Source organism: Choristoneura fumiferana, chromosome 13 (genome assembly GCF_025370935.1).
Source record: "Choristoneura fumiferana chromosome 13, NRCan_CFum_1, whole genome shotgun sequence".
Lineage (NCBI taxonomy): Eukaryota > Metazoa > Arthropoda > Insecta > Lepidoptera > Tortricidae > Choristoneura > Choristoneura fumiferana.
The window spans coordinates 5,191,161-5,210,319 of NC_133484.1; the positions used below are offsets into that span (position 1 = coordinate 5,191,161).

At 36.6% G+C, this 19,159-nt stretch overlaps 1 protein-coding gene across 2 annotated transcripts in view; it reads right to left on the reverse strand.

The window, feature by feature from the left end:
* twin (CCR4-NOT transcription complex subunit 6-like twin) overlaps window positions 1–17,289 on the reverse strand; it is a 141,830-nt gene extending 124,541 nt beyond the window's left edge. Inside the window, exons 1-4 of one of the 2 annotated variants that reach the window (XM_074096091.1) lie at window positions 17,150–17,289; window positions 13,201–13,316; window positions 11,593–11,786; window positions 6,524–6,699 (exon numbers count right to left, since the gene is read on the reverse strand). In XM_074096091.1, the coding sequence (XP_073952192.1) occupies window positions 6,524–6,699; window positions 11,593–11,786; window positions 13,201–13,308 (478 nt within the window). In that variant the 5' untranslated portion in view covers window positions 13,309–13,316; window positions 17,150–17,289. The remainder of the gene's footprint in view (window positions 1–6,523; window positions 6,700–11,592; window positions 11,787–13,200; window positions 13,317–17,149) is intronic. The other variant, XM_074096092.1, reaches the window with a different exon arrangement.
* Window positions 17,290–19,159: the final 1,870 nt, after the last annotated feature.

The following is a 19,159-nucleotide window of genomic DNA, read 5'->3' on the forward strand; positions in this document are numbered from 1 at the left end:
TAAAATTGTTATACCCGGATCTATAGCAAAGCGTGAGGTTTAAAAGTTCAGAGAATCGCAAAATGAAAGCCCGTCGAAATCTCAAAATAGATACTTTTTTAACACGGCTTTCCATTCCTGTATCCGCAAAGAAAGACGTCAAAACAATCAATTAATCTCTGATATAAAAAAGCATTCAATAAATATTTTCTGCGATAGGCCGCGGCAACAGAGTGCTACTAAATAAAACAATTAACTATCGAGTCTGCTGTCTTCCCACACTTTCTAACGCCATTGTATCCGAGTGAGACAATCATATCTCCAGCGGATTATTGTCATGCAGAAGTCACGACATTATTTTTGTTGGAAACCGGGATTCTTTTGCATCGACTTTCGTTTAGAACATCACGATCTTTGAGTTTCTGCTTTCGAAGGAAAACACGCACAACATAAACTTTATCTTACAGTACAGTCTTTCTTTTTACAAGCTTTTATTTAGTTTCACCTGCCCCGTTATCTGTCTGCCTGTCTGTCTATCTGTCTGTAATCAAATCGTATCGTTAAAAATCGTTATTATGTTACTAAAGGGGCTCCTAGACGGGCCATATTTTCACTGCAATTTGTGGCCGGCAACTATTGGTGTCCCTCTCTTACTCACATGTTAGACAGGGACACCAATAGTTGCCGGCCACATATTGCAGTGAAAATATGGCCCGTCTAGGAGCCCCTTAATAAATATGTCATGATTTGAATAGGTACTAATACTATTTTTGGTCAAGATAAACACCCGTCATGGCGACAAAGTACTTATAAAGAGAACTGACGTTGTCAAGGCGGTTTGCTTGCACTAATGTCTCCCCCTGTGCAGAATTTGAAAAATGAATACAACTAAAGAGGCACATATATAGTTAGTTATTTTATAAGCCAATTATTCGACAGTATTATTCGCGAATATATTAAATAGATAAATATCACGGGACAATTCACACCAATTGACCTAAGTAGTCCCAAAGTAAGCTTAGCAAAGCTTGTGTTATGGGTACTAAGCAACGGATAAATATAATTATATAGATAGATACATACTAAAATACATATTAAACACCCAAGACCCAAAAACAAACATTCGTATTTTTCATACAAATATCTGCCCTGACACGGGAATCGAACCCGGGACCTCAAGCTTCGTAGTCAGGTTCTCTAACCACTAGGCCATCTGGTCGTCTAATAATATAATATTATTCGTGGAATATTTTTTTCGCGAATAATTTATTTCCCATATTTAGAAATAGAATAATCATTCGATAAATGTACCCATTCACATTCGTCATTCGCGAATGATTCTGTTATTCTCAATCGTCATTCGGCATTCGAATAAATTTTGCCCATCTCTGCGCGTATTTAAGAAAACATGTGATTTATTTACCTACTCTATTGTATTCTAGATACTACACCACCGCTGCTCTCATGTCACAGTCGCATCAGAGGCACTAAGCAACCGATCTTATTGTCAATCGTGTAAATGCAGATATTTTTAAGCACCGATATTTATGATAGTGACCGTACGTTCATCAACGGAAACTACCATTACTGACAAAGGCCGGAATTTCAAACGGGTTTTTTTAGATAATAAATAAATATTATGGGACAATCGACACCAATTATTGACCTAGTCCCAAACTAAGCAATTATTATGTTTTTTTGTTACGAAGATTGTTTATTAAAAAGTATCGCTTTACAAATTGCTTGCCGTTGGTCCCACACTAGGCAAGGCCAGTCACGTGGCGACAAAAGAACACTTTACTTAATTTAGATTAAACTTGAAATTAAACAATTTTGGGTAATATAAAGCATGTAACGAAAAACAACTGTAAAATTCAAACGGCCGTGAGCTGTATTCCAAAGAAGATGGCTCCCATTTACATGCTGTAGTATGAAGTGTCATTCTTACATTTTCTATTTATATAAAGAGAATTTAGATAATAGCATTTATTCAGTTGCCACAATGAACAGAAGACAACGCCGCAAGAAAGTCGTTTCCAAATGGCGTGAAAATCCGCAACGTCCTACATGTTTCATTGCAAAGGATTTAAAATTACCCCGAAGTTCCGTTGATTTCATACTGAAAAACTATCTTAGTTCGTTGTCTCTTGAAGAGCAGCCCCGAAGTGGTAGACCTCAAGGAGCAAGTGACCATAGGCTTGACAAAACGATAATAAACTGTATTAGGCGAAATCGAAGCATGTTTGTTAGAGATATCGCGAAAAAATGAGGCACAAACGCGACTATGGTGCAAAGAGCTCAGTCAGCATCGAAACAGTGTATGCACTACGCATGTGTATGTCTGTCGTTTTTTTACACCGTGGATTCCATTAATGTTTAATATTTCTTGTCTCTAGTCCTAGACTCTAGGACTTAGAGGCTGAAAATTTGGGATTTTATTTCGATCGTGTAGAAATATCGGGATTAAAAGTAGGCTATATGTTATTCGAGACGCCAAGCTATTTACATACCAAACTTTATCCAAATCCGTCTAATCGTTTCAGCGTGAAAGAGAAACAAGCACACGCACGCACGCACATATTCACATACTGTCGCATTATTAATATGAACAGGATTTGCCTTGCTTCTTCGCTGCAATAGTAAGGTTGTTTGTTGATATTGACCTCCGTAAAATATTGCCTAAATCAATCAATAGTATAATCTAATAGAAAAAAATATATTCAGCATGTCTCTACTAAAACAATACAGCAATAATGCCCAACAAAGTCTACCTCACCGAAGCAAAACGCAGAAATAGAAGCAGGCCAAATTCAAAGGCAAACAATTATCAACAGCGTGACAATCGTCCGACAATTAAACTGTTCCACAATCATCGAAAGCCCAGGTCCGCGGAAAGACGAGGTCACGCTTACTAGACGATCGTTGAGATAAACTGGTTACAGGGGGGCTACCACGAAATTCTAAGTTCATATCGTACCGTCCCTCTCACTCTCGTATTAAACAATATTAGCGTTAGCGGGACGGCAAGATACAAAGTTCGAATTTTGCACTTCGTCGTAGTAATGGGCCAGGTCCGTTTAACAATAATAAGACTTTTTCTGTGCCGATTGGACAGATTAAACAATTAAGGTTGAATTTAAAAACATGGTGTACCACTTAGATTAGGCTTACACTAGGTGGCTTTTTTCTGGTGAAAGAGAGGATCTGTTGGACATCTACACTACAATATCTAAAGTAGTCGCAGGCATCTTGCTTACAGTGTAGAAAAATGATAAAAGAAGTAGTTCAGAACAGGGGGAATTGTGTCCGGTGCGACCTAACCCAGTGGTTCCTTTATTTATCTATGTCGAGAGCCTACGTTGAGGCCTAGAACCATGATAGAGTGAAACAAAAATTAAACTGTGGCCATTATAAACACAAATAGTAGGTAGGTACATAGGTAGTTTAAAATATTAGGTTTTTTCTAGTGACAACGGAACTTTTTAGTCAATCAATTATTTGTACCGTTCCCGGTTAAGATGATCCAAGTTTTTGAACTCCACTCGTTCGTTGCTATAATATCACGGACTCGTTTTGTTATCGGTTACAACTTTACTGTGAAGACTGTATCCACTGACCTACTAAATTTAATCAATTACGTTAAGGTTAGGATAATGGAATCTGAGCAAATTGAAGCATACCGTAACACTTCACTTCATATTAAATTTAGATCGAAATTGCATTGGGCAAACTTCTGAAACTTAAATCAATTAATGCCTACAACGTTTCTAGGCGGAGAGTTGCCTTTGCTCACTGAACTGTGAAAATTTCCTAAATTACTGCTTTATTTATTTCCCTAATGTAGGCATCTGAGTGCCTATAGATAAAGCAGTTCTCTCATGTAGCGGTTTAGTTCTTGAAACTGCGATATTGCTGCAAAATTTAGACCGATCAGGTCATAGGTAGGTAGGTAAAGTAAATAACAAACCATAACGTAGTTTTTTGATTGGAGCAGCAGAGCAGATAGCGTTCAGTCTTTGTGTCATTAATATTAATAACGGAAAAGTCATGAAAGACTCTTGTTTCATGACTTTTGGTGGTGTGCGTGTGCTGACTACACCCACCAAGTTTTTTTATTTATTTTCTAATCCGAAAAGCGGCGCGTGACCTTGCTGTTGCCTTGCAATGTTTTCTCCGCCCGCTGCAACGTCCACAGGACTAGGTATATCAGTTACCAGTACAAGATAAATTAAAATTAATCCGGAAAGTTCCAGAAAGGTGGTTGGGTTAGCTGGCTGAATACTCCTGTTCCTCAATGCTTCTCAGGATTTTTTTATTGTTGTTGTCAAACGTTTCCATACATTGATCGATGTTCAAAATCTACCGCGTAAAAGACGACTTCATAAACAAACTGAACCGGTTTCCCTGTAAAATCTTTTTTTTAAAGCACATTATTTGAAAGAGTGACATAAAATCCTATTCCACAATGAATGGATTTTAAAAACTAGATTTGTATTTGTATGTCTCATTTACGTACGTCGTTTCCCACAATTATACTAAGAACTCTACAAAAAAAAAACATCCAGTAGCATGAGTCGGCGTTTAGTTTTTTTTTATCAAGGAATTACTTATTTAGCAATTTATCAAAATTAAAGTTAATATGACAATTTAAATAACAGCATACTATATGTTGTTGATTCACACGTAACACAAACAATTGTTGTTTTTATATTGTTAAGATCATTATTTCATAAAATAATGCATATTCATGATGATAATGAAGTAAGAAATGGACCTTTATTGTGGCAAAATTGTTTTAATAATCGAGTTTTTACTAAACTAGCGTCATGGTAGCCAACACCATCTACACACTGTTATCAACTAAATGAGAAAACATTTTCAGATACCATTGTTATATTGCGTTATTTACTAAAACGACCAGAACTGCAGAAGCTGTATTGTCTTACGCACGGGCACCCGATCGCATTCGCCATCTCTATCTACCTTTATCCTGTACCTTTTAACGGAAATAAGTGGTGAAAGCAATTATGACTGCGAGTACGTCAAGACAATATGGACTCAGGTTCTTTCACTATAGTATTTTTGCACCATAATCATAAAAGATTATTGTAACGTAGAGGGCAGAAATCAACCTCTAATGACAGACTTTCGATACATCTTCTTAAATAATATTTTGGAAAGTGAAAATATGGTAAATTTCTAAAATAATAATTGATTCTCGATTGACGTCATTGCCATTTTGGTGAGGGTGCCACGCCCATCTAGCGACCGTAATCGTTGCGTAGAAAGAGAACTTAATTTTGCTCTAGGTACATCGAAAATCCCACCACAATCTACCATCACCTCTCATATTCTTATGATGACTGTAATGCTGTCGTTCAAAATAACAGTTAATAAATCACCTTGTAAAACCCCAGGGCTGTTTCACTTGTGTCACATCACAACTGATATGACAGTGGTTGACGGATAACCTTGGGGCATGAGAAACCTCGCTAGGTTTTTACACAATTTTATTTACGGCATACGCAGTATTTTTGTTCCGAATTTACAATAGAAAATAATAACATGGTATATTCTAATGTGTGTAAATTATGTGTGTGTTTACACTGCCAGTATTCGGTGGTATTTTTAATTAAAATTTGCAGGATTTTTCTAATGACGACATTTTAACATCAACGCCGCTTACAGGCCGATAGTTCAAACTTGCTTCGCTTGTTATGAAACATGCACGCAAACATTCGTTATTCTAAAATTGTTATAGGCTACGGCCACAACGTGGGTTACATGTGTCATGTATGTAGGTTTGAAGCGCATTGATAGAGACAACGCCAAACAGATAAAATGTAGATGGAAATGAATGAAAAACCAAGTAAGGCAAATAGTACAAAGACTAGCGCAGAAAAAACAAGGCGATCGGCAGCAGTGAGCGGGAGCCAAATATAATGTCTGCCTACATTGCAAGAACATATTGCTACTGCAGATCTATGGTCACTGCGCTGCCCAACTGAATAACAACCAAAAGTGCACTTCCATTAAGGTAGAGCGGAGCGATACATACAGAATTAACCAATCCCATCTGTTAAAATTAACATCTCACCCACTTCCCCTTATAATTTGATAAGAGGGGCCCGGAGATGACGCAAGAGTATGATCTATGCGGACAAGGATGGTAGTCTCGTCTTCACAACATCTACCGATGTGTACCCGGTATTTTACCACCAGACACCCGTCGCGTACCACCCAGCAACCGTACCGGCAACGTGAAAAGGCTGATTAACCTAACAGACGCTAACTTAACAGCGATAATTAACTCAAGCCTAGTGATGTTCCTTTTCCAAAATTGCGGAATTTTATTATTCATTTTAGGAAACTTTCGGAAACTGCTCACAATTTTGTATGAGAATTGAAACTTTCCGTTTCTTAAATTTAAATTTCCTGTTTCTTATGAAAATTTCCAGAAATTTCCGAGAACATTTCCAACTTTTTGGAAACTTTCCGCAACTTGCACATCTGTACTCAAGCCACATTCTATATCTAGACTTACCTTGTAAATTGTCCAGCATATACGTAAGCAGCTTGGAGGTTCCGTTGTTGTCGTTGTATATAGATAGCATCTCTTTGCTAAGCGGATTGCCGTGGAGACCAAGTTTCTGGAGGTGGAACAGCTTGCCCAACTCGTAAGGCAGGACCCTGAGGTAATTGTTGTGGAGGAGTAGCTCTCTGGAATAAAAAAGATATGTTAGAATTTATGATCAGGTGGAAACATTCACTGTTGGTTAAGAGGTACGAAAGAATACGAAAACCAATGGCTTATTGATGAAGGTTTTCCGCTTCAGGTTAGCTTAGCCCATGTTGTAGTTAGAATTAATAAGTCAATGTTTATGGTGAAACGAATGTATGCCTGTCAAATTGTGTACGATAAATCAATATTTTCCAGTAGCATTGAATCTCTGATAATACCATAGCCAAAAGCCGTTTTTTTTTATTAGAATAAGTGTCCCAAAGTTATTATTTTAACCTACTGCGACCCTTATATCCTCACTGTTTGTGACACCTTGCCCCAATTCCCTGACTGGAAAAAACAAGGCCATATTAAAGTAAACTAACTTTTATTTTCTACACAGAGAGTTCAAAATATATACCCGAGCAGGCTTGTTTTGTTTTTGACTAGTCATTAACAGTGACAATAAAGGCTCCATTCATTTCGTGGCGTTAGCCTTTTGTTTTTTAAATCGACAACAGATTTTCACCGCCTTTCATCGCGACTTTCCTAATTAGTAATTTTGAAAGGAAAGCAGTGACACAGAGAGTAAAAAGTGATACAGAAAAATAGTATGATGTCGGTACAAGTTACGTAGGAAGCAACAGTGTTTAAAAAATACTTTTAAAAGTAATATTGTAGCAAAAATACTCCTAACTTTTTATTTATTTATACGTAATTAATTTTAGAGAAAGAGATAGCTATAAATATTTATCAAAACTGTACTCGTACATAAATATAAAACTGATGGTTTGGGATGGAATAGCAAGGTATTTATCAATCCATCTTCTTCCAAAAATCATTCATTACTGATTAGATTACTTAAGGCGTAGTAAAAATTAAATCACCTCCCCTAATACTTCTTGGAGTGCTATTTTTCCGTAGTAAATAGGGTTTTTGGTACAGTTCAAGCTTTTCTACTAATTTGCTAAAGGATGGATGCTTCAGTAGGCAATATTGTAGGAGAAAAAAAGGCTTGAGCTATTTGACGTGACAGGTCAGTGGGTGTGCCCTTAAAAGTAGTAGGTACCTAATATTATGACAACAACAAAATAAAATATCTCATTTCTATTTTCGGATTCCCATCAGAACTTCGTTTAAAAAAAAACAATAAATCACTCTTCACAACGTTATCTTCGCAATCAATTGAAAACAATATAATTTTGATCGAATAACAACTTGAGGCAAACATGTGTCCAAGGTCTTTGACCTGTCGCTTTGCGATAAATGTAAATCGTGATATTTGTAAACAAACCGCGAAACGCCAAATTTATGGCGAATAATATACAAACGTTTATACTGTTTATTATCATACCTGTCTTTATTTTGTATTCAAAGATCGGTGTATCGTACGACTAAGCTGTTCAACTGACAGCAAGCATTGAAGTTACTTGAAAGGTCACTCAACTGGATCGGTGAGGACGGTAAGCAACAGCATACTTAAGAGTTATAAGTATAAAGTATAAAGAGATTTTAAACATTTAAGTGGGCTTCTGTGTATTTTAGAATTAGGTATTAATTATACGAAATAACTGCCTACTTCTGATTTGAAAAATTTGAGGGCTGTTTGGAAAAACCGGTATTTAAGTATTCCGGTGTCCTATAACTATAACAACAAAAATATATATAATCATCCAATTCGGCAATGTTTAGTGCTTTTGTAGGAATGTTACCATGTTACCGAATGAAGGTGTGAGAGAGATGAGGAGGGGTGGAACAGGGATGGGGAGAGGGGAAATGACGGTTGGCAGATTGCATCAAGAATTGTGCTGTACGGTGTGCTTTGGGTGTGGTTTATTTAAATAAACAGGCTGTGTACAAATCTGTGTTTCCTTATAGCATAAGCATATTTTATTACTTTTAGGTAGGCATGGAATCCTCTATTCGCGAGTCCGTCTTGCACTTGGCTAGATTTTTTTTATATACTTACGTACGTAAAACTGACACATGATTGACTCCTATTTCACCTGATGAAAAGTGCAGATGAGACCAAAGATGTATCTCACTGGTAGGTTCAGTAACAGCCTATTCACTCTAGCCTTGAATAGCCCCATGTTGTATTTATTCGCATATCCCATCCGTCCCATTCCTTAGCAGTTCGCATTATGAAGCAAACACACAACACTTTGTACAAGTATCTCAAAGTTTGTCAATTGTGTTTTGTTTCTTTTATTTTGTACAATAAAGACTTTACATACATACATACATACAAACCGCTTTCGTAATTAATTTACCACTCCATGCAACCAGGTAGTTACAGGGCAATTGGTTAATCTTCTGTTAGTACCTTGACTTCCACCAACCAAGTTATTAAATAACAATGTAAATCTATTTAAAAAAAACATACAACTCGTTGAGTTTCTTGCCGGATTCATCTCATCAGAGGTTTTTCCGAATCGGTGGTAGATTTTTTGTCATTCAGAAGTGCTTGTTAGAGCCTAAATTTTTCCTATTCATAAACGCTTCTTGAGGTTATATTTGCTAACTTTTTTTAATTTGTCAATATTAGCAGATATTAGAATTATACAAACCAAATTCACAGCACAGTTTTGTTAGATATATATGTACATATTATATATACTTAAGTATAAGAAATTTAAGAAATGTATGTTCGCGCATCACTTCAAGACAGGTAAAACTATTTTGGTTAATTCTTATATTGTTGTGTTTGTAATTGTCAGGGAAAGGTTATTATTATTATGACAGAAAATGTCTAAAAATCGGATTCAAAAATATCCACACAAGAAGTAACTACGTGGGAGAAGATGTGCAGGGAAGATGCCTCACATTCGTTTTTCTTTTACTTCTTTGACCAGCCATATTTCGCCAAAAGTGATACATAACAGATATATTTTGCTACAATAGGTTTAAAACGTTTTTAGGGTTCCGTACCTCAAAAAGAAAAAATGGTACCCTTATAGGAATACTTTTTGTCCGTCTGTCTGTCTGTCTGTGAAGACCCTTTTTCTCGGAAACGCGTGGATGTATCAAGCTGAAATTTATATCAAATACTGAGGTCTACTGTCCCTTGGAGCTGTGAAAAAATCAAACTTCTAAGCCAACGCAATCAAAAGATGCAGCCGTTTATGCTGCAAATTTCCAAACATACAGGGTACTTCCCGTGAACTCAGAATCTTGAAATTTGGTATGAAGGTAACTATTATAACACAACCAACTAGAAGTCTGAAAATCTTGATTTATTATGTCTGTCTGTAAATATCAATGTACAATATAATCTGACCCCACTGCGTACATTTTGTTTAAGAGTAGGGCTCTGCATACACTGGATGTATTAAATCCTGGGATGTTATTCTAACGAACTTTATATCTATATTTAAATATTTATAGTTACAAATTCTTAGCTTATTGTTTGGGATATATTATTATTCTCATATGAGGAATGTCTGCTTCTTACCGCCATTACTTGTAGTGTCAATAAGCTAAAAATAGTGTACTTAATCATTAGAGGCGTGCTACGATTGCTACGAAGCAGTTGTCACTCCGATTATCCGAGTAACGAGCAACCTCTATTGAATTAGCCTTGAAGGTGAAGGTGAATTTGCAATCTAACCAGCAACAGTGTTAGACTCAAAGCTTGAGTCCGATCATAGCAACGTGCCGCATAACAATTACAAACATACTTACTTAACAATGAGATTCTCAATTCGACGCAACTTCATTTTTAAAAGGAGCTATCATATCACACTTATTACAGCTTATATGTGTATTGATAGGGCTAACTATAAGTATGCTAATTTTGCACCTGGCAAAACTGAGCGATAGTGCATTGAACTTCTTCACCCATTGTCTGAGTAATGAAATGACAATAAAATATATATAATTACATGGAAAACATTTACCTACCCAGTTATTATTTTAGAGTACTTAAGACGACTGACTGACAGACAACGCGCAACCTAAACCACTGGATCTAGACTTGAAATTAGGCAAAGAAGCGATTTTCCGAAATTCCCACTCCCGCGGGATAGAGAGAGAGCCAGCCAAATGTTTGTTCTTTCACGTAAGCAAAGAAAACAGGATATACCTAGTTATGAGTTATGAAAGAACTGAATATGAGAGTAAGAGTGAGCGTAAACTTTGCATTGATATACCTTCCTCCTAGAGCTACGCAAGGACGCAGAAAGAGTCAAAAAAATATTGACCAATGAGATTGTTTCCTTCCGGTCTTGTACAGTCACTTGCATTAATAGCTGCCACAGCGGGGCGTTCAAAAATATCTGACAAGTCCTACCGGCCCCAGAAATTAGTCGTATCGGATATTTAATATTTATGCACACTTGGTTTGATATTGGTGCTGGTTACAGGACACTCATGTTGATTCTTATCTAGCACAATATTCTCTGGTTGGACTCGACTGGTGCTACATAGGAGTATAGTAAAAGGCAAAGATATCGACACGGCCAAAGTTACAAAACTTTAGTAGTAGCGCTGCTACTGGTGGTCAACCTCTGATATTTTTAATTTCACTTAATTTATTTTGATCTGGTACCTTTTTTTTAACTGAAAATTTTAAAAATATAATTTTGGCACTAGGTTGTAGGTTTAATCATTATGTAGTAAACGTAAAATAATAATTATTTGAGGGAACTACGGCCCAAACCCTTTTTGTTACTTTGTTTACTTTTCAATCTATCTAATTAAATATCAATTTGACGCCTTAGGCCTAGGCTGCACTACGGCTAAACCGCCGCGGTTTATAACCGCGTGACTGTGAATCAAGTAAACTAATGCAAACGCACTGGCGAATTTAAGTTCACTTGATTCATAAAGCCACGCGGTTTTCGTGGCAAACACGTAGTGCGGCCTAGCTCTTACGCTGAGCGTGAACTCACCTGAGCTGTATAAGGTCGCCGAGTTCGGCGGGCAGCGACCTCAGCTTGTTGTTAGAGATGTCGAGCGTATGCAGATTGACGAGCATGTTGATGTCGGGAGGGATCCGCTGCAGCGAGTTGTCGTTCAGGTACAGAGCGGTCAGGTGCGACAGCTGGAACAGTTGGGGCGCCAGAGCGCGGACACCTCCTGTTACCTGCAATTAAAAGGGGGATTTCTTATGCTGGGAATGACCATGACGATTGGGTAGTCTCTTGAGTTAAATAAAAAAATTAGTTTGCCCGTTAGATTAACAGAAAATATTGGAGAAGTAATTTTTCTTCTGTCAATCGAACAAAAACATACAAAGAGAAGCGCGTCATACTTCGGGAGTGCGGGCCCGTGATGTCACGCTGTCCTAAAAAGTGTCGCACGGCGGTGACGTCATCCAGATCTTTAACGGGCTATATCTTCATTATTTCTTGCTTAATTGAGAAAAGAAAAAATAATACACGTCCGATTGTTTTTGAAAATCGAACTGACGAACAAATTGTATTTTTTTAGGGCCGCCACATACACTCGGGATTCCGAATCAGAGAAAAGTTCGAACGGAAAACTACTGTCCGTATGTGGTAGGTCCATAGATTTGTATGGATTTACTGCGTTCGAAATTCCGAAACGGAATTCCGAGTGTATGTGGCGGCCCTTAGGAATCTAACCCATTTTCTCAGCAGAATATCGCTAGATGGCTTTAGTATCGTGAGATCCGGGATTGGTTTATAATCCTAAACATGACACAAATGTCTTGCAGTGGCGAAGCGTCCATAGAAGCCAATTCTCACCGGCTTGCCCAATATTTACAAAATAGGACTACAGGACATACACGATTTATGAAAGATATATGCGATCTTTGCTTCGGCTTAACCACGAAAATATCTGAAGCTACGCCACTGATGTCTTGACAAAGTTAACGATACTAGCACCAACTAGCATGTGACTGTTTTATGCGCAGCGTGACCGTAACTATATTGGAATGACCATATAGCTTAGCTGGATGCACTTGGCATATAGCGTGTATCGCATGATCCGCTCCGACGCGGTTCGCAGATGTGAATCGAAAGGTGGATAGGGCGGCTTATCGAAGTCATTAAAAGTTGAACACATCTCGTAATATGTTAGTAAAAAGCAGCGACAGGTCTTTTGTTCTGCCTTCTGTTTACAATGGCAGAAAGTAAGATGTTAGGAATTGGTTTTGGGTTCATACCGGATAGGTCGGCTACGAGATAGAGCGATAAATAAAAGCCACTATCCGCGACGTCGAGGGGGTGACACTCTAACCCGGCCCGATAATACCGACATGAAAATACCGACCCTGTTTTTTGTGTACGTACACGAAAAACAGGGTCGATATTTCCATGTCTGTATTATCCGAGCCGGGAAAGAGTGTCACCCCGCCGAGGCAGACCAAGAAGATGGCGGGACGATTTGGACATGTACCCAAAGGACTGGCTTTACATAGCGTCTGAAAGGGAAATGTGGATTTCAAGAGGATAGGCCTTTGCCCTGCAGTTGGACACTATACATAAAGCTGACACTAGCTAGCAATACCTAGACATCATGGAACAGCATACCTCAAGCGAGGTCCATCCGCCGCGACGGCCGGACGCGCGCTCCGCCTCCGACATGATGTGATACGTGCGCCCGCTCGCGCCCTCATGCTTGTCTTTGTTGCGAGACATACCGTCACCTGGAAACAACCGTGTCCACGTTAATCAAATAAACATGAGAGTTTAATGTATTGAAAGTAGTTTACTCTACAATCAAATCCATATTAATGTATAGGTAAAAAATATTTATGTATGTAGTAGTAACGTGTCCGTATAGTTAAGTCGACGTTCTATATACGAATAAGTCCCACATCAATTTTCTTGCCGTCCCGCTGACGCAAATATAATACGAGAGTGAGTGGGACGGTACGATATGAACAGCGATTTTTGAATTTTGTAGTAGCCAGGTTACCTACCATGTTGCTGGTGCTTGGCGGTACCTGAGCTGCACTCACTGAATGTAATTAATAAATAAATATAAAATATCAAACTAAAAATAATAAATACATCAAATTGAATCAGATCACAAATTGATGTTTCATTAAATTAAATAGAATTATAAATGTCGAGCCATTTTTAGCAATGTATTATATAATATGTATAATATAATAATATTTTTATATAATGGAGCCAAATCAAAGCTTTTTTTAATTTTATCTCAACAGTATAATTATAAAATCTTTTACATTTTTTGGGGAGCAAAATTTAAACTTTTTGTTTTTTTCATCTTTTCTTGTGGTGTTGGTTATCTCTACTTACCTACAATATCATTTTAGCAATTTTTGCATGTTTCACCACTCTTAAATAAGTTCCTGATATTTTGTAGAACAAATATTTGCGATTCTCTCTGTTTGTTAGGAAGCATATTTAAAAAACAGGCACAACATCATACATACATATAGAGACATAGTTCATAATGTTTTGCCATTGTATTTTGTTGGAACCTTACTAAAGTTTAGGGGCTGGTTCACCATCCATTGATTAGTGTTAACTGACTGTTAAATGTGATGCCGTCACCGTCTATTCGATCAAAACAAATAGAGACGGCATCTCAGTTAACCGTCAGTTAACACTAATCAATGGATGGTGAAACAGCCCCTTAGTGAAGCTAATTGAGAAAATAAGATAAATACAAACTTATCTGTGTCGTCTTTTTTGTAATGTCTCTGTGCTGCTTTTGGTGATTGATCAATAAAGAATATTTGTATTGTATTTGTATTGTATTGTATCTGACAAAATATGATACAAAAACGTTATTTACTAGATTTGTATCTGGGTCATACATTTGTATGGATAATTTTCGTGTCACAATGGAAGTTAACGGAAATTAAAACTATGTGCTAACGCAGCTTTAACGGTGTGCAACTTTTTGGTCTTCACCCATCTGCCATATATATATTTTTTTTTTATTCGACTGGATGGCAAACGAGCAAGTGGGTCTCCTGATGGTAAGAGATCACCACCGCCCATAGACAACTGCAACACCAACACCAGGGTGTTGCAGATGCGTTGCCAACCTAGAGGCCTAAGATGGAATACCTCAAGTGCCAGTTATATATATGTATAATACCAGGAACTTATCTCCAAGAAAGAAAAAATAGATGCTTCTAGATTGATAGGAAAATTTCAAATAATTACATAAATATATTAGGCATTAGAAACTCTATATACAGCCTCAAGTGTCATAAGAAAAATTTAAAATGTTATCCGATAATATAAATGAGATTACTGTCGTTTGTAAGGAATAAGTAGGTAGGTATGTCATAAGAAAAATAAATTATAAATGTAAGCAAAAAACTAACTCTAAGTGGATCAATTCAATTTAACAAAATTAGTTGCTCAGCTATTTCCCAGAAGCAAAAGTATGCTATTAAACTCATGTACTCATCAAATTTGTGTTCTCTCCAATAATTGTTTACCAATTTGAGCACTACATAATCCTACTAATATTATAAATGTGAAAGTTTGCGAAGATGTTTGGATGTTTTTACTCAATTATGTATAGACCGCTGAACCAAATTAGATGAAGTTCGGTATGCAAATAGTTTGAGTCCTGGAGAAGGACATAGGATAGTTTTTATCCTGGAAAATTGCATAGTTCACGCGGGATAGTGATAAAATAACACTACGCAGACGGAGTCGTGGGCAACAGCTAGTGAACTATACGAATAATCTTTTTCATTTCACTTGTCTGTTTATGTTTTGTTTGTCTATCAGTTTTACTGGAACTTGAAGTTTAGTAACCCTATTTTCATTTAATCAACATTGCTGTGCTAAAATTTGGCATGTTATTTAGGCAAGTAGGTCGATTTCTAATCTATTCATGCCATGAGTATCTTAGTTGCTAACAGTTTTACAATTTCAAAGATTCAGGGTTCTTATGAAACCCTTCATTGTGCAAAAATAAAGAAATAAACACAATTGGGAGACACGATAATACATAAATATGGTATTGAATTGACTAACCATAAATAATCCTAACCATTAACTTATTTTTTCCTGGTGAAGGTCTAAGTAGATTTTTTCTTGTTAATTTTTAGAAAGCAAACAAGAGGTTAACTGATGCATACTGCTGTTTTCACATCATTGATAATTGTAATAGATATAACACTTTGAATTTGATGCTTTTGAGTAGAAATACTTAGGGGCTGTTGCACCATCCAATGATTAGTGTTAAGTGATGGTTAAATGTGATGCCGTCTCTATTTGTTTTGTTCGTATAGACGGAGACACTAATCAATGGATGGTGAAACAGCCCCTTAATATTACTAATATACCTGTTGGTTATTTTTATAATTTAAATTCAGGTTTTTTTCTGCGTACCTTGATGTATGGGAACAAAACCTGAATTTAAATCATAAAATTAATAATAACCGCAATAGTCTAAAACATTGTGTATACCTGTTGGTTAATTTAAAAAGTGAGTAAGTATATAATTAATTAATATTAAAATTATTAAACACTTGTGGTAAATTTCAAACCGTTCAAGTATTTCAGAACATCAGTATTTGGTATTTAGGTAGTAAGTGAAGTGAGATTATCCAATGAGAAGAACTTAACAAACGTTTAAGAGATGACGGGTCAATTATGGAATTTATTGATGAATTAAGGGTAAATATGAGTTACAAAATATATCCTGATTTCAGTATATACGGCCATGTCTGAGTACAAATTGATACTGATTTTTGAATTATTATCTTTAATAAACTGAAGGATTATCTTCAAGGTGATTCATAATTTATTTTTAGTAAACAGGGGGTACAATAATGGTAGCAAGAAACTGGAATTTGTGCACAAATAGAATCACAGCATTAATGTAATTATTTTTGAGGGCTTTTGGTGCTTCTGAGATTGGTTGTATTATAATTATTAACTTATAGCAATGAATTGTATTCCCAGAGTTATTTGATGTCAAATTCCTCTTAGTTTACACTTATATTCGAAATGGTATAACTGGTCTGAATACTTCTACAAGCTACAACTACAGCAGTGCTACATTACTGAAATCTATACTAATCTAAGTAAACATTGATAAGTTTGTTGGTACCTATGAATACAAAACAGCTTGTTTTGTTCAACTTATTAGATAATTATGAGTATTGTACCTTACTAGCACCGGTCATTAGGGGTGCTAAAAAGACTTTGTTTGATATAGGACTGTCTTCATTTGCGAAATAAGGGCAACAGAATCGTTCCATAACCTCCGCCGTTCGGTAGGAAAACCTAAAGAATAGTGCAATAATAAGCGATATAAGCAGCTTCCAATGACAATAGTGTGCCTATTTTGAAGAAAAAGTAATGATTTAATTCATTATTACAAGGAAAATAGCGTAAATGCGTATCATCTTTGTACACAGCTGACATAAAGAGATGGGTCGACGCAGACGACGTCCAACTAATCCAAGCGCGAATTCGCGACAAAAAGTGGTAACCGATTGTGTAAAGAAACAATCTTATAATTAATTATATTTACCTTCATCTACTCCTAAAAGCTTATACTTCAATTAGGATTATATTATTGGGGAATAATTTCACTGTAAACACACAATAGCACAATCTTGACAAACACCACATCAAACGTCCATTTACCGACTGCAGCGACACAGCCATGAAACGGACATTTCTAGAAACTTCAATTTGTGTTGTGGCGACCATAGACAACACCATTCTTGAAGATTTTTTCCAACTGGAAATTAATTAATTAGTCACATCAACGGCAGATGAAGATTAAAGTATTAATTTATTTTACATTTTAAATATTATGCAAAGAGCATAGACGTGGTAAAGAAAGAGAACATCCTACACTTTTTTAATAGCAAAGTCATTAAAATTTGTGCAAGCCAAATTGTGCAACCAAACATTTTAAACTCTATAATCTATGATACTGGGGGGCTACTCTAAAAATTCATGAAAAAAAAGTGAGCGGAATGGTACGATACAAAATTCGAATTTAGGTAATCTATCAGGCGCATAGATGAGAGTTTGTATACTGGTATCAGGCGTCGTTTGCCGTGAAAAAGGAGGCACAATATACGCTGAAAACAATGATTGATACTTGAATTTTTGTACCTCTCTGAACTACTGTGGTGCTTACAAACATTAGGGCTACTACGAAATTCGGAAATCGAAGTTCGTATCGTACCGTCCCGCTGACGTTAATATTATTTTATTTTATATGAGAGTGAGAGGGACGGTACATACGATACGAACTTCGATTTTCTAATTTTGTAGTAGCCCTAATGAAGTAGGCTTCTAGTTTTCAGCGTTGAAATTTACAAGATTTTTGTAAATGCCGGCTTTTTCGAGGGAGACGACTCGCTGACAGACTGCACCAATGTCTGTCTTGATATTTTAAACGGTTTCACTAAAGGGGCTCCTAGACGGGCCATATTTTCACTGCAATATGTGGCCGGCGGCAACTATTGGTGTCCCTGTCTAACATGTGAGTAAGAGAGGGACACCAATAGTTTCCGGCCACAAATTGCAGTGAAAGTATGGCCCGTCTAGGAGCCCCTTTAGGTTTCATTAGAAGTATGAGTGTTTCTATATAGGTACTTATACTCATTGTATGAGTGCTTACGACATCACTTGACGTCAAAAATGTGACAGATATAATGAAAGTGGCGCCCTCACTAAATTTGAACTGTTTTATATCGTACAGTCGAGTTCATAAACTTGTGAGCAAAAATTTGATCTATTATCAATTATTATCGATTATTTTAATATCTGAACACGCTTCTACGCCTTTAAAAGTAGAGTCGTGTTCAAATATTTTTGATCATAATTTTGCTCACACGTTATGAACTCGACTGTACAACTTCGAACTGTTTACTTAATGTAAGTAAATCAGTTCTATTGTAATTATAATTTATGACTTAATTTACATATTCGGATATTTACTGAATAATTTCCATTATTCGATGAAAGTGCGTCAACATTCAAGGCATTTCGCAAGGTTTTTGAGACCTATTTATTTATTAAAAAATGGTTGTACTTAGTAAATTTAATGTGGACTACTCAAAAGTGGGTCACATACCTTGTAGCCAGTTAATTCATCCCTGGACCGATAGTTGTCTTTTGGGATTTAAGGACATGCTCATGTCCTGCGTTTATGGAGGCATCATGTTTTGGACACCGATTCATGCAATATTTATTGTAAGTAAAAATTGTCTATATACCTACCTAGTGAACCTACACTTAAACTGATCAACATTTCACGACGCAAAGTAGTCTATGTTTATTATTATGTCCGATGTTATAGTTGATATACAAACATAAAATTATGTGTATAACATATCTCCTAATAATATGGCATATTTCCGACCGACCGACCGACTCGACCAGATAGCCAAATGGTTAGAGAACCTCTACGAAGTTTAAGATCCCGGGTTCGATCCCCAGCCCGGGCCAGCGAACAAAAAAGCAAATTTTTTATGCTTTTTTCGTTCGCTGGCCCGGGCAGACTTTTGTGTGAATAATACGA